The sequence below is a fragment of the Hemicordylus capensis genome, chromosome 7 (assembly GCF_027244095.1).
Source record: "Hemicordylus capensis ecotype Gifberg chromosome 7, rHemCap1.1.pri, whole genome shotgun sequence".
NCBI lineage: Eukaryota > Metazoa > Chordata > Lepidosauria > Squamata > Cordylidae > Hemicordylus > Hemicordylus capensis.
The window spans coordinates 12,818,914-12,842,322 of NC_069663.1; the positions used below are offsets into that span (position 1 = coordinate 12,818,914).

General features: G+C 50.7%; 1 protein-coding gene across 6 annotated transcripts in view; it reads right to left on the minus strand.

Moving 5' to 3' along the window:
- Positions 1–9,450: 9,450 nt before the first annotated feature.
- Positions 9,451–23,409, minus strand: part of FGR (FGR proto-oncogene, Src family tyrosine kinase) — an 81,918-nt gene continuing 67,959 nt past the window's right edge. For 4 of the 6 annotated variants that reach the window (XM_053267325.1, XM_053267324.1, XM_053267327.1 and 1 more), the window contains 6 exons: positions 22,683–22,847; positions 19,489–19,668; positions 18,795–18,871; positions 16,335–16,488; positions 14,816–14,947; positions 9,451–12,320 (listed from right to left, as the gene is read on the minus strand). In XM_053267325.1, coding sequence (XP_053123300.1) covers positions 12,112–12,320; positions 14,816–14,947; positions 16,335–16,488; positions 18,795–18,871; positions 19,489–19,668; positions 22,683–22,847 — 917 coding nt within the window. In that variant the 3' untranslated portion in view covers positions 9,451–12,111. Of the gene's footprint in view, positions 12,321–14,815; positions 14,948–16,334; positions 16,489–18,794; positions 18,872–19,488; positions 19,669–20,899; positions 21,056–22,682; positions 22,848–23,409 lie in introns of all 6 variants that reach the window. The other 2 variants (XM_053267328.1, XM_053267329.1) reach the window with 2 other exon arrangements.

The following is a 23,409-nucleotide window of genomic DNA, read 5'->3' on the forward strand; positions in this document are numbered from 1 at the left end:
GGCTGGACCGATAGTCCGGCAGCTCAGTGTAAAGCGGCTCCATATCGTAGAAAAGCATCTGCAGCTCTGCATTTCCAGGTAGGGCTGGGAAAGTCCCATCTGAAACCTTGGAGAGCTGCTGCCAGCCAGTGTAGACCAGCGATTGTCACTTTTGTTATTATTTGAAGGGTTGTTTTTTTTTGACATTTTACATACAGCTTTCCCCGTCTCTCCCACCCCTTCTCCCACCCCTGAGCCAAACCTTCCCTCCCCTAGGCAGCTTGTGTGTACTGTGCCACTGGCTGGCTGCGGGGAGGTGGGAAAAGTAAGGAGAGATAGAGAGGGAGAGGGGGAGCAGAATGCCAACAGCAAGGGTTCAGACCAATGGCCAGCGGACAGGACCCCTTGCTCTAAGGGTGGCTCCCCTGGGCACTTTCCCCGAATAGTTGCTCATCAGCAGAAAAATGCCTCCCTTCGGGCAAGTCACATTAAAAATGTAAACAGCAGGGGGAGCAGTCTTGCGGCAACAATCAATCCGAAAAAAACAGCAACTTTTTCACGCCAGATATACAACGTCCTAGCCCGTATATCGTAGTGATTAAATTCGAGAAAAGGCATTGGAAATGTGAAAGTCCGTGTAGGGACTGCGGTGTCACGACGCAGGAAGTGTGGAAGCACATGTGAAAGATCTGCTCTGACCCCATTGTAGGGTCTAGTCTGGAAAGCACCCTGCTCATTAACGTGGCCCTCAAACCCTTGGCCTGCACAGTGAGGCAAGACTGAGGTATTAAGTAGGTTGAAGTGGAGGGACAAGAACTTAAAATGGCGCTATATGCAGAGCCCTCCCTTAAGAGCTCCGGGAGGAAAGCACCGAGAAAGGCCAAACTGTCAGGGTGACCCCACCGCGGTTTGGGCCCTTCAGAACCTACATGTTACATCAGTGCTCTGTGTAACATGAATGCCTTCCAAGATGGTGAGAGGGCTCCTTTTCCCTTAAAGGACCCTCCCACCGCCCCCCAGTGCTGGGCGAAACACAGTACAGCATGGTGAGAATGGTCATCTCTGCATGGTGCCAGCTGCCAGGAGAATTGCACAGAATACTTAACTTTGGCTGAAGCTTCACAAAGGCCCAATAAACAGCTACTCAGGGAGCCACACTTAGGATTGGGGCCGCCACTGGACCCTGGACCTTACAGTGAAGAACACTGGTGTAGACACTACTGAGCTAAATGGACTAAAGGTGTGACTCAGTATAAGGCAACTTTCTATGGAAGCTATAAACTGACTGATATATCCCCTAGTGTCGGAATGATTCATTCATTCATTCATTCATTCATTCATTCATTCATGTGTTCAGAGTCAAAGCATGACAAAACATGATAGAGGTCTATAAAATCATGCACGGTGTGGAGAAAGTTGATAGAGATCAATTTCTCTCCCTCTTACATAACACCAGGGGTCATCCCATAAAACTGATGGCGAAGAAATTTAGGACCAACAAAAGGAAGTACTTTCTCACACAATACATAATCAGCCGATGGAATTCTCTGCCACAAGATGTGGTGACAGCTAGTAGCTGTCACAGCTGATGTCTTTAAGAGGGGTTTACATAAATTCATGGAGGACAGGTCTATCAATGGCTACTAGTCTGAGAACTACAGGCCACCTCCAGCCTCAGAGGCGAGATGCCTCTCAATACCAGTTGCAGGGGAGAACAGCAAGAGAGAGGACATGCCCTCACCTCTTGCCTGTGGGCTTTTTGGAGGCATCTGGTGGGCCACTGTGTGAAACAGGATGCTGGACTAGATGGGCCTGATCCAGAAGGGATGTTCTTAAGGCTGTTCCAGCCCTTCCCAGGGTGCATCTGCCTCCACAGAGAACAGAAGAGAACTCTGAGATATTACCAAACATGCTCCTGCTTCTGGAAAACTTATTCCAGAAGGCATCCAGTCAGGAACCAGCAGCAGGTGGAGATGTCAAATCAACACGATTATTGCAGGTCATAGTGTCTATTTGCCATCTCCATCTGCTGCTGGTTCCCTGGTTGGGCTGGGCCCTCCTCTGGCCACTGTTGCTGTGACCGATGGGAGTTGTAGTCCCCATCATCTGGGGACCCAAGTTTGAGAACCCCTGTCTTAATAGCTCAGGCTGATGGCTATTCATTCGCTTTCACCTGCACCTGAACCTTGCTGCAGTTTCATGTTCCACCCATTACTCTCATCCTGCTTTTGTGAACATTCTGATTTTGTCAGGTGCTGCTAATGCAGCAAAAGGTTCCAAGGCTTGCCAGTGCTGACCAGATTCCCTAACACTAGGGTTACCAACTTCTTTTTTTTAAAAAAAAATTGGCGTCCTTGGTTGGACCAGCACAATGCTGCCTGTTTGATAGCCTGATTGAGTCTGGTCTCCACTTGTAGCCCTCAAGTTTCTTCTCCACTTTGCTGCTGCCTCCTAAGCCAGGCCTCATGCAGTACAAGGGGATGTACGATCTACTTCCCTGCAGTCATGAATTTCCCTGGTCTAGGCTGGCTGGATCTTGAAAACATGGATAACATCAGTCTCCCATCCCTCCTGTGAGTGATGCTCCCAACAATTCCTAAGTCATAGGAACACAGGAAGCTGCCTTGTTGGACCATTGGTCCATCTAGCTCAGTACTGTCTACACTGACTGGCAGTGGCTTGGCTTTCCAAGGTTTCAGGCAGGGTCTTTCCTTACACCATCAGCCCTCTAGCTCAGTATTATCTCTGACTGGCAGCAGCTCTCCACATTCAGGGCAGAGCCTTTCCCAGCCTCACCTAGAATGCTGCCAGGGATTGAACGTGGGACCTTCTGCATGCAAAACAGATGCTCTACCACTGAGCTACATCTCCATTCCCAGGTCAACAGGGTGGAAGTGAAGATCAGACATGGAAGCATAGAGGCCAGCAGAGAACCCTGCCTGACCAAAAGGGCTGGGGAAAGAAAGAAAATCAAAGGAAAGGTTGCTGGATCAGCTCTTCAGCTGCTGTTGTCAAGGCAATGACTGGCCAGCTACACTGAGTTGCTGAGGGCCGAAGAGGCATTTGCCAGTTGTCCGTCACCCTCTGATAACTGCAGCAGCATCCAAACCTCAGGGCCATTTGCCTTCTGTGCAGAAGTAGCATCCGTTGCCAAACCTGCAACTTTTCAGGGGATGGCACTTGGCTGCTGCAGGCGTTGGGTGGGACTTCTATGCCTCAGTTCAGTGGTCTTGGCTTCTGCTACTCGTGAGCATCATGGCACAACAGACAGCTGCAGGAAAGCCTGATGGGAAGTGGGAAGGCAAGGGAAGGCTAGGTGCAGAGAGGGGCAATTGCTCCAGGCCCTGGTCATGAGTGGGGAGGTCTGAAGTGACATGCACTTCCAGTTACTCAGCTGGTCAGTAAGGGAAGGAGGGGATGGGCTGCAACGCCACCCCACCAGACACAAACGAGGAAGTTAAAGGTCAGACTTACCTGGAGGCTTTACACACAGGGCTTCTGCCCCAAATCTCCTTCAGAAGAGAGTGTGTGGTGTGTGTTCATACACCAGCCAAACTTACCTCGAAGCCCCTTCGAGATTTTTGGAGCCACTCCACACACAAACTAGGCTTTGTGATCCTAATTCTAGCTGATCTCGAGGTATGTCCGGGTTTTTAAAATGCTGGTTTTAAGCTACTTGTTCTGAAAAATGGGAAAGGCACTGATACAGAATCATTCGCATGATAAGAGGCATGCTTTCTTCAGAAATGCAGATTGATCTCCGCCAGAGCTCTCTCCCCACCCGTTCCCATTGGCTAAAAGGAAATCACAGAGCATGCCATGTGGACTTGTTTCAAAAGAAAACTGAAAGCAGAGGGGAGGGGCTGCTTCCCTCAGTGCCACAAGTGTACTTCGAAGGGGCTTCACTCCGTGTTTACCCCGAAGCCTGAAGCCTAGTGCGAATAACTCCCTGCAGCCAAGGAAACCTCCAGAGCAAGGAGCTTCCTCCAGCGACTCCTCCCTGCCCGTATCTTCTTCTTTTGGTCTTACTGATTGGAACAGCTGCTATTCAAGCTGCTCCTGCCAATCTGATTCCCAGGGGACTTCTCCTGGCACTTTCCCAGGAAGTACGGAAGTCATGGGTTAAAAATGCACTTCCTTGTTGCTTCAGGGCGTATATTTTTAATATGGTTTTCCCTTCTTCCTAGGGGCAGTGCCAAGAGGAGCCCCTAGGCAGAGGCGTAACTATAGGGGGCGGGGGGGGCACGTGCCCCGGGCGCCATCTTTTCTGGTCACATGGGGGGTGCCGCCATGACCATTTTTTTTAATTTTTTTTTAATTTTTTGTTAATACAAATGTTTCCTGCTCAGTGCAGCAGCGCTGCAGCAGTCAAGGGAGCACGTTGGTGCCCCCTTCCCCACGAGCGGTCCCTTCCGCGCCGCCTGCGCCCCCCCATTGCTTTGCTGGCGCCTGGCGGCCAGTCAGTAGCCTGGCTTGGCAGCGGCGGCGGGCACTTGTGAGGAAAAACCTAAGTATAATGTAGTATGTTGGGGGGGCGGCGGGGGGGGCATGGTGGGGGGCGCCATTTCAGTGCTTGCCCCGGGCACCGTTTTCCCTAGTTACGCCTCTGCCCCTAGGAATCAGATTGGCTGGCGCAGCCCAAGTAAGTTTGGTCTTTTACTAGCTTGTTAGTATGGTAGGAGGGGGAGTGTCATTCCTGGTTTCTCTTTCTGCTTTTTGCCCTGGATTTTCTGCTTTCTGCCTTTTCTCCCCCCACACCCCACTTTTCTGTTTTCTGCCTTTTAACCCTGCTTTTCTGCTCCCTGCCCCTTTCTGTTTTCCTCCATGCTGGCAGGCTTGGTTAAATGCAATCATAGATGTGGGAGGGCTCTTCAGGCAAGCCCCGTCATACCTGTGAGCAGTGGGGCATGTGGGTGAGTGATGCGGCAGGGGCGGGACTTCCTCCCCCTTCCTCCTGCTGTACGTGGCTACATTAGGACCTTTTGCATAACGTCTGGATCAGGCTGTTGCTTCCTTCTGTGCCAGGCGGGTCCGGCCCCCACAGCACACCAGCCACGGGGCTCTGTTCGGGAGCCAGACTACGCCCCCGCCTCTGACGTCAAGACTTGGAGGCATGGCGAGCCCCCACATCTGACGTCAGACGCAGGGGGTGGGGCAAGTGGGGCTGGCGGCCAGGCTCTGCACCTGCACTGAGCTGCAGCCTCTCCCCTACCACATAAAAGCCGGGCTGTTCTTATGTTCTTATCATATACCAAGTCAGACTATTGGCTCCTGGCTGGCAGCAGCTTCCTAGGATTTAAGGCAGTGGTGTTGCTCTCCCACAGAACAGCAGCCTTTCCGCCAATTAGCGACAGCCCAGATCATTCCCCAGCAGGAGGAAGGAAGAAGGTAGCAACAGGTGGTAAACCAGTAAATCAGAGTATCTATCAGTGTTCTGTTCACCTGGTATCATATGGTGATAGGCTCACAGAGCTGTGGGTAGGCTTAGAGCTCCCTTCTTATAGTCTCATTTCCGTATACCTGAAGAATTCATTGTAGAAGGAGATCGTTTCCTGGGTGTCGGCATGAGACGGCACTGAGTGTGCGTTTAATTTAGAAAAGCGCCTTCTCAGAGCAGGGACTCATTCAGAGTTGCAGTGAGCAACCTCCTCTAAAGATGGGCTATTCTGCTGTGGCTTTTGTAGGAGGTATGATTGGCTCACTCAGTCACATCTAATGCAGAGATGTGGGTGGACGACCTGATCCTGACAGAAGCTGATGGGAAGGAGACAGGGTCACAGCAGTATATGTGGCAGAGATGCAACTGACTCCCTCCTCTGCATGTGGGGCTTTGGGCACATTGGATGCTTAATTATTAAATTAATTGGGCACTTAATGATTAAATTTTCTCCTAGAACTCTTAGCGTTTATCTCCCAGTGCATAGCCGTGCCACAGCACAGCATCTGGGAATTACTGGATTAGGCGAATATAAATGCGGTGGTGTTTGCTTTCGGTTTGTGCAAGAGCTAACTTGAATTTCTTGGATAATCTCTCTGCAAATTCACTCCAGCTCTAGCCTGTCTGCTCCCCTATGCCTGCCACAGTGTTCTCCAAATGCATCAGCCACACTGCAATGCACCAGCACTGATGAACGCAGATCCTCTGGGCCTATTTCCTCTCCCCTTTGCTTCAGCCTGCCCCTTCCCTGGGCTTTCTCGGCACCCACGCAGAAGACACCCATCTCTCTCCCCTGACCCTCTTGGCCCTTTGACCCGCCTCCTCTTCTTCCACAGCCAGCTGCCCTTGCTGGATGGCTCAGCATAAAATAAAAAAAATAATAATAATAATAAAATAAAATCCCAGCAAGCTTGGCTGCAAGGGGAAGCTGCACCAAATGGCCTCTGCAGATGGCTTTTCGCAAGATTTCCAGCATGCTGGCAGTGAGGGAGGCAGGCAGAGCACTGTGGTCTGATCCTACGAATTAGTGGCAGTGTGATCTCGATGGCTGCCAGTTTCAGAAGAGAGCAGGCTGCGTTAGGAGCACCAGCTGGCCAGGAAAGGGCAAGGACTGGCAGAGCCTCTCGCTCAGCTGCGCTTTTCTCACAGCAATGAATGTTGACATCCTGGGCGCCAGGTCTCCGGCAAGCTGTTCTCTGCACTTCTGTCCTTCAGCAAGGGAAATAGGCCGGACTGCGGGGAGGTGGGGGAGAGAAGGGTGCTGAGAGCGGACAGGGGCTGCCCTCGGAGTGGACCGGCTTTGGCCAGAGCCCGCCACACTGCTGGCTACAAGGGCTAGGAGGACTAGACACCTAGTGCCAGAAAGGCCCCACTGGGTGGAATTGTCCTTTCTGGGCAACCCTGAAAAAGCCTGAAGCAGTGGAAGTGAGGCTCTTTCTTGGTCTGGCTCTGGCAGCCTTCAATAAGCACCTTCTGTAGTCTTGTGTCTCTGACCCATCCAGGCAGATGGGAGCCGCTTCAGCAATATGGAACTATGTTGAATCTCACTTGCTCCCATCTTACTCTGCAGTCATAAGCCAAGCGTCCCTTAAATGTGTGCACACATGTAAAACTGGGAGAGGAGCAAAGGCAGTTTCACTGCTTTGTCAAGATACCTACATCAGGGCATCACCTCTTTTAAACAAAAAAACAATTCCGCATTTTGAAATGGAATCGAGAAGAGATTCCTCATTTTTGGAGAGCACTTATTGGCCAATACGGTGATGTCAAGAATCTAGACACAGCTGTCCAATCCCTGAGCAACTGTACAACTTCTTTAGACTTTGCAGCTGGATAAACAGCAACAGGAGACAAGGTAAACAACAGATAGATGCACTTGTGATGCCTTTAAATGTAAAAGACAGGCAGTCACAACCCAACTGACATGGCTGACCACTGAACCCGTGTTTGATTTTCTGGTACGTACATCTGTCATGCAAATTGTGGAATGGGGAGGACATTGAGCTCATTTTGTGACTAGAAAACCTGCTGTGGAGTCTGGAGATTTTAAAATTTATTTTGGCCTTATTTCTCAAGCCATGCTCTAGCACAGGGTCAGCAAACTTTCTGAAGTGGTGTGCCAAGTCTTCTGGGATGAGTTTTTCAAATTTTATTTTATTATTATTTTTATTTATTGGAGTTCTATACCACCCTTCCAAAAATGGCTCAGGGCAGTTTACACAGAGAAACAACAAATAAATAAGATGGATCCCTGTCCCCAAAGGGCTCACCATCTAAAAGGAGGAAATAAAGCTGGCATTCCTGCCTCGCTAGCCCCACACCTACCCATGTATCAGTCGGGCCAGGACGCTGCCCTGCTCTGCACATCACTGGCCATGGTCCCAGCCGCCACACCCCACTGGGCTAGAAACCCTACACCAGGCCTGCTCAACTCTGTCCCACCCCCAGCTGTTTTGGGACTACAACTCCCATATTCCCCAGCCACAGTGGCCAATAGCCAGGGATTATGGGAATTACAGGAGGATCAAAGTTGAGCAGCCCTGCCCTACATCGATTGCGGCCTCTCTTCTTCCCAGCAGTGTTCAGCACTGTTCTTCAGCCAGCTGGCCTGTTCCTCCTTCAGCAAACTTTTGTGCATTGCCTGCTCCATTTCAGTACCCGCTGGTACTATATTGGGCAGCAGCGATATAGGAAGATGCTGAAAGGCATCATCTCAGATTGCGCGGGAGGAAGCAATGGTAAACCCCTCCTGTATTCAACCAAAGACAACCACAGGGCTCTGTGGGCGCCAGGAGTGAAAATTGACTCAACAGCACATTTTACCTTCTTGTGGTAGCAAGCATGACTTGTCCCCTTAGCTAAGCAGGGTCTGCCCTGGTTGCATATGAATGGGAGACTTATTGGGTGAGCCAGGTGCAGAGCCTGACCGCCGGTGGCCTGCGGTCAGAGCCTAACCGCCGCGGCCCTGCTGACCCCACCCCCCACGTCTGACATCAGATGTGGGGGCTAGCCACGCCTCCACGTCTGATGTCAGATGCAGGGGGTGTGGTCTGGCTGCCGAATGGAGCCTTGAGGCTTCGTTTGGGAGTTGGAGTTCAACTCCCGAAGGGGCCGTGTGGCCCCACCGCTCGGGAACCAAACCAGCACCCCCACGTCTGACGTCAGACACAGCGGGCACGTTGGGGCCTGATTGGGCACGGCCCAGGTTCTTTGAACCCATTGGCCCAACAGTGGCTCCGCCCCTGGTGTGAGCACTGTAAGATATTTCCCTTAGAGGATGGGGCTGTTCTGGGAAGAGCACTTGCATGCAGCAGGTTCCAAGTTCCCTCCTGGCATCTCCAAGATAGGGCTGAGAGAGATTCTTGCCTGCAACCTTGGAGAAGCCGCTGCCAGTCTGTGTAGACAATACTGAGCTAGATGGACCAATGGCCTGACTCAGTATATGGCAGCTTCTTATGTTCCTATAAAAGTAATGCTATAAACAACCAGAGTCATTCAGTTGGGTGGCTTACAAGTTAGGGGCTTAGGGAGGTTCTTTCAGGAGTCACATCCTTGGTCCATCTAGCTCAGTACGGCTCTCCAAGATTTCAGACAGGAATCTCTCCCACCCGTACCTGGAGATGCTGTCAGGGATTGAACATGGGAGCATCTGCTGCTCTACCACTGAGCTATGCCCCTCCCCCACCCCACCACTCCTGCAGTTGCACAGGTCTGCTTGTGCTATGTTGCCTGTGCTCAGGTGTCAAATATCCGAGCAGCAAATACTGTGCACAGGCAGTTGTGTGCCATATTAGGAGTGGGAAAGAAAAAAGAGGCGAGCCTGTGTGTGAAAGTAGAACTAAGGAGAGAGAAACAGGAGCATAGGGAAGGCGAGCTGAAGCATTCCCCTAACACACAGATGCTCACACACAGTCACCAACATGCTCTTAGCGCATATAAAAAAACACAAACTTACAAGGGACAAGCTGGTTGATTCTGAGAGCATGTCACTTTCTCCTACTACACCCAGAAAAGAACCATGCACACCTTGGTAGAAAGGTTTACTTTTCTTTATTTACAGACTTCCTTTTTTTAAAAAAAGCAATCCAACAATGTAGCATAGAAAGGGGTAGCTCTAAGAAACACATGGCGGCATTCTCTCTCTGGGTTTGGGATCTAACATGTGGTCTGTAATCACTTGCCCACAGCATCCACATGTTCCCGAATTCTGTGGCTTCCTGCACGGCAACTTACCCACAGCTGAAACTTGCCCTGGGCCAAGAGTAGAGTGGCAACTGACAACTGCTTAAAAACCCAAGCCAATTGCTGCCAGTGCATATCCAGCAGTGCATGGGTTATCTCATGCCAAAAAAGGCAGCACCCCTCCTTTATCGTCTGGGCTTGTTCCCCCTGCTCTGTTGCTACACGGCTCATCTGCCACTCCTGTGGATGAATCACCTTTTAGAACTGCCTCAGAGAAATGAGCAAGCATGTCTACATTCTCACTCACTGACACATTACCAGTGCATGAACTCATGTAGAAGGGTTGGCACAAGGCTTCACATTCTCTGCCCCCCCCCACAAGTGGGGGTGGCTTCAGAGAGGTAGGTCTCTGGGGCCTAGGGGAATCCACCCAAGTAGAGTCCATGGGAGCAAAGAGAGAAACTTGTTCTTGGGAAGAATATGTCCTCCTCTGCAGGTATGGCTTCCAGGTAGAGAAAGCTAGGAAGCATCATGAACTGTGCCCCTATCCACACGGCTTGCTAATTTTTCATTGTCTTTTCCCACCACTCTTCATTAGGCCAGGATAACTCTCGCAGCTACCAGAATCCTGTATCACAACTTCAGCTTCAGGGAATATCTGGGCCTCAAGATTGTAGAGGCAAGCTTAGGGATGATGGACCTACAGGTAGCTGATCATGGTATAGGGCATTCTGTATTCTAAAATAACATCAGTACCACCCAGCAAGAGTTAGCCATAGTGGAAGCAACATACTTGGGAGTAAGCGCTGTCCAACTCAAGTCATGTTTATTTCTGATAAAGGATCAGGCTGCACAGGTTCAGACTGTAGGCTCTTTGAGATGGGTGGAATAAAAGTGCTTACAGTCTGAGCCTATGCATAGTTCAATCAGTTATATAGCGACATAACTGTCATGGCTCTCCCCAGAGAATCCTGGGAAATGTAGTTCTGTATAGCTGAGAATTGTGTCAGAGATTTCTAGTGGCCCCGATAGAACGTCAGCATTCCCTGTGCAGAAAGAATGACTACTAAACTTGTCACATCACAGGACGAAGACTGCCTAAATTATTACTAACTTTCATGGGATGAAAGGCAACCTTTTGGGCAGTCTTTTCTCTCTGGTCCTTCTGGGGAAAGTATCACAGTACCCATAACCCTTGCGACCTCCCTCTCCAATTTAAATGGTGTTTTGCAGCAGTCCACTCCCATCACGCAGCCAGTGCATTATGGCTTTAATCAAATTGGCTCTGGTCAAGAACTTGGAGAGTTAAAAAGAAAGAGGAGAGGAAGGAACGGGACACTAAAAAGATCCATTTCACAGCAGCTGGGCATCAAGCCCCTCAGAGGAGGCTGGAGGACAAAAGGGACTAACCGCAGTAGGTGAAGGGGGTGGCCTGCATTTTAGCTCACTTCCTTTAGAGTTCTGCACATGCTGAGCTCTGCCGGGGTTAACTCAGTCCAGAACCTGAGCCAGCCTACGGTGCCCTCTGCATTTCATGAGGCAAGGCAAGGCGGTCGCCTCAGGTAGCAGACGCTTGGGGCGCCAGCAGGGTGGCAAGATGCTCCCCACTGCCACTCTTGGAGCAGACCTTCTGGACCGATCGGACCCTTGCAAACGCAGCAGGGAGCACCTCTCTCACATTCCTTGCAAAGTGTGCAAGAAGCATAAGGAGAGAAGAGGAGGCTGCCAGCAACCTGCTCTCCTCCATGTTCCCCATGCACTTCCAGAGTTTGCAAGGCTTGGCTTTGAGAAGAAGCTGCCCCCCACCAGGGGCGTGGGGCAAGTCAGGGGCCACCATATCTTGGGCCACCCCTCATCCTCAGAGATGTTTCAAGTGGGCGTCAAGGGAGGTAGCTGGAAGTGGGGAACTGGGAAAGAGGTGTCGCCCTCCAATAATCTTCACTGCCTTCCAGTATGATCTGCGAAGCAGCCTTATACTGAGCCAGACCATCAGCCCACCCATAGTCGTCTCTGACTGGCAGCAAATCACAGAGGTCTCCAGGCAGGGGACTTTCCTAGCCCCACCCCAAGAGATCCTTAACTGGAGATGCCAACACTTGAACCCAGGACCTTCATCATGCAAAACAGGTATTCCACCACCGAGTTATGGCTGCTCCCGATGATGGAAGGCGGGGAGGAGAAAAGAGGTTCTTCGCTAAGAGAGCATGAACTGAACACCACAAACTCTCTCCTCACTAACCTGAACCCGGCTCAGACCTCCAAAAAGTGGCACAGCAGTGGCTCAGAGAGGCAGGACTCCATCACAGACAAAGTCTCAATCAAAAACCCAAAGTGGAATGATTTTTTTTTTTAAAGAGTCCAACCCCCATTGTACAAAAAAAAGGATCTTTTCGGCTCTGGAGAGGGAAGGGGTTGTTTTTGTGTACGGCCAGTCCCGGAGTAATACGGCCTAGGAAGGCCGCCGGGATGGAGTGCCTGTGAACCCGAGTCCCAGCGGGCATCCACAGCCGCCACTATTGGTTGTCCCCTGGCTGGTACTGAGGCTCTGTGGCGGTGAAGTAGTCTTCGAGGAAGGACTGGAGGTATTCGAAGGTGGGCCTCTCCTCGGGCTCCTTTTTCCAGCACTGCACCATCAGTTCGTGCAGCGAGAGGGGGCAGTTGGTGGGGCACTGCATCCGGTAGCCCCGTTCCACTTGCTCCAGCACTTCCCGGTTGTTCATGCCTGCAGGAAAAACAGAAAGAGGCACCTTTTAAAGTGGCGTCTCTCCTTTCCTGAGCAGGGGGAGAGCAACTGAGCAGCATCCCTCCAGTGGGACACAGGAAAATGCCTTGTTTTGAGTCAGACATTTGTCCATCTAGCTCAGGGTTTCTCAACGTGTGGGTCCCCAGATGTGATTGGACTTCAGCTCCCATAATCCCCAGCCCCAGTGGCCTTTGGTAGGAATTATGGGAGTTGAAGTCCAATTACATCTGGGGACCCACACGTTGAGAATCCCTGACCAATGCTGCTCAACTTTGGCCCTCCTGCAGATGTTGGCCTACAACTCCCATAATCTCTGGCTATTGGCCACTGTGGCTGGGGATTATGGGAGTTGTAGTCCAAAAACAGCTGGGGGCCCTAAGTTGATGAGGCCTGATCTAGCTCAATATTATCTATACTGACTGGCAGTGACTTCTCCAGGAAAAGTCTCTCCCAGCCCGATCTGGAGATGCCAGGGAAAGAACTTGAAACTCTCTGCATACAAGTGTGCAGGTGCTCTTCACAGAGCAGCCCCATCCCCTGAGGGGAATATTTTACAGTGCTCACATGTAGTCTTCCATTCAAATGCAAACCAGGACAGATCCTGCTTAGCAAAGGGGACAAATCATGCATGCTATCACAAGACCAGCTCTCTTCCTGGCTGTTGCTGGTTTCTACCAGACACAACCCCCTCGCCCGACGCACCTGCTAGCTTCCCAATGGCAGCTGCCCCCAGCCCTCTGGCAAGCAGGACATCCAGCACCACACAGACCTCCTCCTTAGAGGTCTCATTTCTACATTGGGGGTCTTGGACTTCAATACACTGCCTATCAGCCTAAATTTGGCTTCCAGGACCTCCCAACTACATTTCCCCACATCGTTGGTTCCAACGTGCACCACGACAGCTGTCTCTTCCCCAGCAGTGCCTAGGAGCCTGTCTAGACGCTGTGTGATGTCCGCAACCTTCGCACCAGGCAGGCAAGTCACCGTGCGGTCAACACGCAGGTCACAAACCCATCTCTCCATACCTCTAATGATCGAATCACCCACTACAAGGAGGCCCCCACCCCCCAGAGGAATATCCCCCGTGCGAGAGGATATGGGCTCATCTTCCACTGAAGGGGTCCCTTCTAAAGGAGCATTTCCCTCTTCCTCAGACTGATGTCCTCCTTGCCCAAGACCTTCATTCTCCCTGACAGCAGAGGAGCTACCAGCCCTGAAGTGGGATGCCTCTATCACATCCCTGAAGGTCTCGTCCACATGCCTCTCTGTCTCTCTGGGCTTCTCCAGATCCGCCACTTTGGTCTCAAGGGAATAGATTTGTTCCCTGAGGGCCAGGAGCTCCTTGCACCGAACACACACCCATGACTTCTGCCCATGGGGCAAATAGTCATACATGTGGCACTCTGTGCAATACACTGGGAAGTGCCCCTTCCCCTGCTGACTTTCTATCTTCATACTGTCTTGTTGGCTGTTCACAGTATTTAGAGATAGTTTATTGTAAATAGTTTATTATCTGTTTATTAGAAGGATAGGCCTCAGCTGTAATGGCCAGCTATTTAACTGTCCAAACAGCCTTTCCCAAGAATATGAGGGATACGAGGGAGGAATATGTACTTACGTTCTCTTCTCCACCAGGCTCCTTGTGATCCAAACTGGCTGCTTTGCTGCCAGGTCTGGGACCCCACCCCACTGAAGTCTCACAGACCCCCCCTCCAGCTACTTCTTCAGTCTTTTCCCCTCTTGCTGCAGACTCACTCAGCATACTGGAAGCTACCAACCTCAGCCTGGCGTCCTTGCATTTGAATGGGAGACTAGAAGTGTGAGCATTGTAAGATCTTCCCCTCGGGATGGAGCCGTCACTCTGGTGAGAGCAGAAGGTTCCAAGTTCCCTCCCTGGCAGCATCTCCGAGATAGGGCCGAGAGAGACTCTGGCCTGCAGCCTTGGAGGAGCTGCTGCCAGTCTGGGTAGACAATCCTGAGCAAGATGGACCTATGGACTGACTCAGGTATAAGGCAGCTTCTTATGACTGCCTGGCTCACCCAACCCGAAGGCTGGCCCTGATTGGAGGCCACAAGGCAACAGCTGCCTTAAGTAGTGAATCCAAGGTGGTGCACAGGGCAGCAGAGAGATCTGCCCAACCCAGGAGGAATTTCTCAGGCACAAGTTCCACTGAAGTGAGCAGGAGCTGCACCAGAGCACCCAACATTTCAATGATAATAGCAACTCTTAAAAAAGGTTTAAAATTTGTTTTGTATTGGGGGTGTGTGTGGTGATTTCATGGGTTATGTGATGGAACCCATGTAAAACATCATTTCACTTGATGTTACGATGCTGTGTTGCGAGCCACCCAGAGAACAATTTGCTATGGGACAGCTAACAAATAAAGTGGCTTACTATTACTATTATTTGCTCTAATGATAATAAATTGATTATTAACTATTATTAGGCCGGCATCAGAACTTCCCCATTTTACCTGGATAGGGGACTCGTCCTTTGGTGACAAGCTCTGTCAGCAGAATGCCGAAGGACCAGACGTCCGACTTGATGGTAAACTTGCCGTAAAGTGCAGCTTCCGGGGCAGTCCACTTGATGGGGAACTTGGCACCTGCCAGGAAGGAGATGGATCCACAGTGGAAAGAAAAATTCTTTTTCATCAGGAAGGAAATGTGCTCACAACCCGGGGAGCCCAGTTGCTAGTTCACCGAGCAGGCTGTCTACCTCTTGAAAGGCAATGCCACACACACCCCTCACCAGCAATGCCCACCCTGTCTACCTCTTGAAAGGCAATTCCCTGGAGACCACCAGGGAATTCAGGACGGTCATTTCAGGCAGCAGAGAAAAGGAGAAGCAGCACAAAGGAAACTAGAAGCAGCAAACGGTGCTCTTGGAAAGACAAATAGGGGGATACAAACAGGCCTCCGTGTTTCAGCATATTGAAGTTCCAAAATGTGCTGGGCCGATTTGTATTCCCCGCTATATCTTTCCGCTTGAACGTCATGGTGATGAAGATTTGTTTTTGGCTCCTGTTTCTCTTGGCACACGGCATGTCAGCCAATGAGCCACATTAGACGCAACACAGCCGTTCCTCATGGTGACAAGGCTCTAAGCTGGAGCTCAGTTGTGGTCCTCTGGCTCAAAAAATATTTCCTACATGTCCAGAACTGATGGACCGGCTTCCCCTGCTCACTGAGCAAAGAGGCACCGTTTTAAAGTAGTGATTATCTTATGTTTAGCAAGGGGAGAGCAACTGGCCCTATCCAGCCCCAGCACAGCATCCCTCCAGTGGCTGTTGCTCATGTCTATCTTATGTTTCTTTTTTTTTATTGTGAGCCCTTTGGGGACAAGGAGCCATTTTATTTATTTATATCTATGTAAACATTGTGCGAAAACTCAGCTCCCTTGAAAAACCAGCTCCCTTGAGAAGTCCATAACGCTGGGAAAAGTGGAAGGTAAGAGAAGAAGAGGACAACCAGCAGCAAGGTGGATGGACTCAATTCTGGCAGCAATGAATGCACCAACGAGAGACCTTAAAAGCCAAGTTGAACACAGATCATCATGGAGAGAATCTATCTATGTGGTCGCTAAGAGTCGACACCAACTTGACGGCACTTAATCAATCAATCAATCAATCAATCAATCAAACAAACAAACCATCCACTTTGAGAACTTGTTTTGAAAAGTGGTATATAAATATTCTGCATCATCATCTTAGTTCCACTGGATGGAATGGGCCTAGATTTCACTCCTTCACCACTACACCCATCACAAATCACATCTCTAGACAGACCCGGTGCTCCTTGAGACAGGGATTCCTAGATGTAGCTGACGAAAATTCTCATCGCCCCCCAGCCATTACAGTCAATCAGGGGTCCCCAAGCTTGGCCATTGTGGCTGGGGATGATGGGAGTTGTAGTCCAACAAGATCTCAGGACCCAAGATTGGGAACTCCTGACCTCTAGTGCTGTCCTTCCAAGGCAAAAGTGACCACTCACCTTGGCGTGCTGTGTATTCGTTGTCCTCAATGAGACGGGCCAGGCCGAAGTCAGCGATCTTACACACCAGGTTGTCCCCCACAAGAATATTAGCTGCCCGCAGATCCCGGTGGATGTAGTTCATCCGCTCGATGTAGGCCATTCCAGCAGCAATCTGAACAGGGTATTGAGGCAGAGAAATGAGAGTCCGGCAGCATCACGGAGAGCCCAAGTGTTTCAGCTCTTTTGCTCACCACCACCTAAGCTCAACTTAGGCTCCCCAGCTGTTTTTGAACTACAAACCCCATAATCCCCAGCCACAGTGGCCAATAGCCAAGGATTATGGGAATTGTTGGCTAACATCTGCAGGAGGGCCGAAGTTGAGCAGCCCTGACCTAGGGGCACATCTCTGCGCATCTGGGGTTCTCAACCTTGGGTCCTAGATGTTGTTGGACTACAACTCCCATCACCCCCAGTCACAATCGCTTTGGGATGATGGGAGCTGAAGTCCAATAACACTTGGGGACCCAAGGTTGAGCATTCCCTGCCATTACTTCTCCCCAAAGGAAGGTTTAGCTCCAAACTCTTCCAGGGCAGCTTAGACAGCAGAGTAAGCCTGAGGAAACCTCCCTCAGATGCAATCACCTTTTCAGAGAACAACGGGCCAATGTTTGGAAGCTACAGCAGCTATACATTTAATTTAATTTAATTTAATTTAATTTATTATATTATATCTATGTAAACCGCTTTGGGAACTTATGTTGAAAAGTGGTATATAAATATTTGTTGTATCTGTATCCATATCGGGAGTGAATCTGGTTTAGCTGTCTAGTATAGACATGTTTCTAAATGGTTCTGCAACAGCCTAATGGGGGAAGAGGGCTAGATTTGCCATGCTGAACCCAGAGATCGTGTGTTTGGCTTTAAATGCTCCTGTACAGCAGAAGAAGAGGCAGCTGAAGAATCTTCTGGTCACTCGGCTTTCCTCCATCCCCCACCCTCTGCGTCCCTGAACAAGTTGGATTCCAGGTGGGCCACACGGCCAGCATGGGGTAGAGGACAGGAACAAGAAGCAGAAGCTTTAGCTACAGCTGCCAAAGAATTACACGCCACATGCACATCTTTCATTCATTCTTTGATTTGATTTGATTTTCATACCGCCCTTCTGAAAAGGCTCAGGGAGGTTTACAATTAAAACAGAAGCTATTAAAACCAACAACAATTAAAACAGAAATATAAATACCAATTAACAATTAAAAAACCTCTTTAAAAACAAATAATAAGAACAATTAAAACCTTGAAACCCAGGTTAGACCATTAAAACAATTAAAACTAATTAAAACCCTGGAAGGCCAGGCTAAACAGATAGGTTTAAAGGGCTCTCCTGAAGGTCAATAAAGAATTAAGATTGCGGATTTCTGCTGGGAGTGCATTCCCCCAGCACGGATTTCTGCTGTGAGTGCAGGCCGACCAGCTCCAGGCAGTCTTGGAGGAAACTGATTATCTAGACCCATTTCAAACTGGCTTTAGAGCTGGCTATGGGGTTGGGACAGCCTTGGTCGGCCTGATGGATGACCTTTACCGGGCAATCGATAGAGGGAGTGTGACTCTGCTGGTTCTTCTGGATCTCTCAGTGGCGTTCGATACCATCAACCATGGTATCCTTCTGGATCGCCTGGGGGAGTTGGAGATAGGGGGCGCTGCCTTGCAGTGGTTCCGCTCCTATCTCTCGGGTAGATTCCAGATGGTGGAGCTTGGTGACAGTTGCTCCTCAAAATGGGAGCTGTTATATGGAGTCCCTCAGGGCTCCATTCTGGCACCAATGCTTTTTAACATCTACATGAAACCACTGGGTGAGTTCATCAGGGGATTTGGTGCTGGGTGTTATGAGTATGGTGATGACACCCAAATCTACTTCTCCTTTTCATCTTCAGGAAATGGCACTCATTCTCTAAATGCCTGCCTACAGGCAGTAATGGGCTGGATGAGGGATAACAGATTGAAGCTGAATCCAAGCAAGACGGAGGTGCTCATTGTGGGGGTTCAGAATCTGAGGGGTGAGTTAGATCTTCCTGTGCTGGATGGGGTTACACTCCCCCAGAAGGAGCAGGTGCGCAGCCTGGGAGTACTCCTGGACCCAGGCCTCACCCTGGTATCTCAGGTGGAGGCCATGGCCAGGAGTGCTTCCTATCAGCTCCGGCTGATTCGACAGCTGTGCCCATTTCTTGAAGAGGATGACCTCAAAACCTTTTGCACTGTAGCTAGTGACTCCACTGCAGAGAGATACATTCTAGTCAGGACTGCAAGCTTTATAAATCCATTCAGTTGATTAATTTCTTGGGGGCAAATTTTAATATGTAAAGGGAGGGGGGAACCCTGTAACCACTGGGACTGAGTCCAAGGGGGCAGGCTTAGCTATTTTTTGGACTTCCAGGAAGTTTTAATTTGAAATTACTTTTTTTTTTTTAAGCCACTGTTTACCTGGGCTGACATATCCACCAGCTGGGGGAGCTTCAGGAAGCGGCCGTCACCATCTTTCAAAAAATCCAGCAAACTCCCTGTGGAGGAGAGAGTCAGAGGATCAGCAAAGCAGTGGCCGGGTAGGACCCCTCCCCAAGAACCCCTCCCCTGCAACTCCCCAGTTCTGTTCACGCTGCTTTAGCTGCTCAGGCAGTCTACGCGCCAGGCCCACACATTTGGGCCATGAAGGCCAACATAGGAAACTGCCATATACTGAGTCAGACCATTGGTCTATCTAGCTCAGTATTGTCTTCACAGACTGGCAGCGGCTTCTCCAAGGTTGCAGGCAGGAATCTCTCTCAGCCCTGTCTTGGAGAAGCCAAGGAGGGAACTTGGAGCCTAGATGCTCTTCTCAGAGTTCTTCCCTTCTTCATCCCCTGAGGGGAATATCTTGCAGTGCTCACACGTCAAGTCTCCCATTCAGATGCACCCAGGGCGGACCCTGCTTAGCTATGGGGACAAGTCATGCTTGTGACCACAGGACCAGCTCTCCTCTCCTCAGGCCATCTCAGGTTCATGGTAATTCTGGGCAACGCTCCCTGGCCCTCCCACTGAGCTCCAACCCCGCCCCTCCTCCTGAGCCCCTCATAGGTCCGCCCAGGGGCTCACTCCTCTCGAAGCCCCCTGGCGCTGAGGGCGAGAGCCACCACCGGACCTTGGCTCATGAACTCGGTGACGATGTAGATGGGCTCCTCCGACACCACGGCATACAGCTGCACCAGCTTGTCATGCCGCAAGCGCTTCATGATCTGGGCCTCTTCCAGGAAGGCTTCCGGGGACATGGTGCCCGGCTTCAGGGTCTTCACGGCCACTTTCGTGGTGCCGTTCCACATGCCTGGAGCCAGCCGGAAGCAAGGACAGAGTCACTGGGAGGATGGGGCGGGGAGGAACGCCGCGCGGGGCTCGTGCCCTCCCACACCACCACCCATGGAAATGGAAATGGAAATGGACAGGGGAAGTCGTGGCCAGATCGGAAGGGTGCTAACTAGAAGACAACAATGAGAAGGAGGTGTGTGTGTGTGTGTGTGTGTGTGATGAGAGGGATGCCTCCAAAGTGAAGAGTCCAACGCAGGAAGCGATGAAGCTGCCTTATGTTGAGTCAGCTCGTTTGCTCTTCTAGCTCAGTCCTGTCTACACTGACCGGCAGGGGTTCTCCAAGGTGACAGGCAGGAGACTTGCCCAGCCCTCCCTGGATGTTTTCCACACCCGGCTTTTAGTTTGCCTCAGTGGAGGTGTGCATTCACAGATCAACCACCTTGACTCCAAAAGTCCATGCAAGCTGTCAGGGGACACTTCAACCACAATTCAGGTCTTTCATTGCACATTAAAGTGTAGCCTGATTTATTTCCAGGGTAAAAAAAAAAAAAAATTCCACTTTTTGCATCAGGTTTTTTGGGGGGCAACTTTGAACTTGCAGTAAAACCTCGCAGAAAACCCATGGGAAAGACTGCTGTCTGAGAAAGCTCCTGGAGATGCCAGGAAGTGAACGTGGGGCCTTCTGCATGCAAGGCAGATGCTCTACCACTGAGCTAGGGCCCCATCCCCAGATGAAGCTGCCTTTTACTAAGCCAGACCACTGCTCCATCTAACTCAGTATTGCCTACACTGATTGGCAGTGGAACATAGGAACAGAGGAAGCTGCCATATACTGAGTCAGACCATTGGTCTATCTAGCTCAGTATTGTCTTCACAGACTGGCAGCGGCTTCTCCCAGGTTGCAGGCAGGAATCTCTCTCAGCCCTATCTTGGAGATGCTGCCAGGGAGGGAACTTGGAACCTTCTAAGGCTTCATCCCTTGAAGGGAATCTCTTGCAGTGCTCACACATCAAGTCTCCCATTCATATGCAACCAGGGCAGACCCTGCTTGCTACCACCAGACCAGCTCTCTCAAGAGTTCCAAGCAGGAGTCTTTCCCAGCTCTATCTGGAGAGGCGGCCAGGAACTGAACCTGGGACCTTCTGCATGCAGAGCTCTGGCCCCATCCCTTCCCAAAGTGGTCCTTCCACCAGGGAGCAGCCCTGCAGGCTCTGTGCTGGGCGACAGCCTGATGTTCTGCCCTGCCTTACCCATCCACACATCGCCGAAACATCCCATGCCAAGTTTCTTGTCAAAGTGTATGGACTCGTGCATGATTTCCCACGCATCTTTGGACAGTCCCATAGTCTGGGGCTTCAGATTGGGGCAGACCTCGGTTAGTAAGTGGCAGAGACCATCATTGAACTCTGTAAGGGGTGGGATGGGATGAAGGAGGGAGGGAGAGAGAGTGAGGTGGAAAATGGAGCCATGAGTGCCACATGCATCCGCGCAACAGCTGGAGCCCAGGAGGAGGAAGTGGAGGAGAGTAGCACAGGCCCAACATGATCAGGCTGCAGTATCTGCATTGACCACCCGATGGTACCCACAGCTAACATATAAAGCGGCAGTACCCAACTTAATAGAGAGAGGAAAGGGCTTCTGTACTTTGTACAGGTAAAACAACCTGTACAGGGCTACCTTCTATTTCTAATCCATTTATTTATGCAGAGTCATGCCATTTGGTAGAAATGAGAATTTGGGTAGGTTCAGGCCTGCCTGCTGAAATTCCCCCGACTAGACTGCCATTGACAAGGTTTTGGAGGCCTTATAGGTTTTGGAGGCTGCCGCACATGGACACCGGCTGGGTCATGCAGATGGCAAATGCACATATACAGCAGCCTCCAAAATGGCCGCCGCCAGCGCAGAGAGGCCCAGAACAGGCCCAAATTGTGCCACTTGGGACAGTGGGGAGGCTAGCAGGGGGAGGGGGAACCACTGGAGACCTCCCCCACAGCTGCAGCAGCGTCCTCTGGAGGCGGTGAGTTAATTTTTTAAAAACACATGTCAGAACCCCTGAACCGGCCCTGAGCATATTTGGGTCGACATCAAGCTGAGTGTCAGGCCAGTCTGATGGCAAACCAGCTCGAGGTTGAGCCGGTTTGCACCTCCCTAGAAGTGGAATGCTTCTTACGACCTCCTCCTGAGTAGATATGCTGGCAGGGAGGAACTCTAGAGCTCTCACATAGCAAAGTGCAGTACTTACTCACCAGGAGATCCACTAGTGTGGAAGGGTTGTAGTGGGAAGCAAGAGCAGAGCTTTGCTGCCCAAAAGTCTCATGGTGGTGCACTTCCAGTACTGTTCCTGGAATATGTGGGTGGTACATGCCGAAAGAACAGTGCAGTCCCACAAATGGTGTGGTGGAGGCAATCTGCATTTTCAAATAGTGGCCATGATATGGCTTTGGCTGCACTGAACTGAAATCTTGACCACATGGAACCAAAATTGTTGCAATATCACTTAATGTTGACTGCATGGTGTTTAAAACAGTAAGAATCAAGAACTTTCCTATCTCTAGAAAGGCACAATCATGTTGCCTCCATTTGCAAAAGGAAGCCGATAGGAGGGACGGCAACCTGCGATTTTCAGGAGCGGCCCTCTCATGAGGCAAAGTGAGGCAGTCACCTCCAGCGGTGGATTTTGGGGGAGCCAGCAGGGCAGCGAGATGCCCCACCTACTTTCACCATCAGAGCAGATCCTTGGGATGGATCTCGCCCCTGCCTCTCTTGGAAAGTTTGCAAGAAGCATGAGGAGAGGAGAGAAGGAAACCTTCCATTCTCCCTGCCCCCCAATGCACTTTCAAGGCTTGCAAAGGTTGGGTCCTGAACCGGGGCACGAGGTATGGCAGTGTTTTGCACTTTGCCTTAGGGCTGCCCAGATTTCCACCCATATTTGCACATGTCCCGCCTCCCACAAGGATGGGCCAGGCCTGGCATCCTCTTCCTCTTCCTCCTCCCTCTCAGGCCAGCCTCCCCCGTTCTCACGGCCAGCCGTACCCATCCACACTTCCCCAAACTGCCCATTGCCCAACTTCTTGATGAGCTGCAGGGATTCACGCGGGATCTCCCACACGTCTTTGGTTTTGACGGACAGGTCTGCCAGTTTGGGCATCCCCTTGTGACATGGCACAGCGAGGCGGCAGCAGAGGCCTGCAGCTCTCTCTTGATGAAGGAGCCCAGGAAAGCAAGCAGGGAGAGGGAATAGGTACATCGAGGAAGAGATAATAATAATAATAATTTAAAAAAGAGAATGATGAGACAGCAGGCACAAAACAAGTTACATGTTTGTGATCCGTGAGGTTATGGAGAACAACAATACTGTTGGCCACCACCAGATGGCAGCATATGCAGGCTTTTCTTTACATCAGTCCCTTGGAGAGAATCTCTTTGAGGCTGCCTTGGCACAGACAGAGGGCAACCTGCTTTCAATTACACATCAAGAAAGACAGCAAAGGACAGTGGTTATAGCCAGTGCAAGAAGCAATCATTGTGACCCACATATTGGATGGGTCTAAGGCAGAGGTTCTCAAATGGGAGTCCCCAAATGATGGACTCCAACTCCCTGCTGTAACTGAGGCATGGGATGGTGGGAATTATAGTCAACAATATCTGGGGACCCCCATTTGAGAACTCCTGGGCTGAGGCAAGTTCGCAGCCTTTGGACCCTCGGTGGCCATTTCAAATCTGAAGGGCATAGAAAGTTCTGTGGAGTAAACTTGATTTG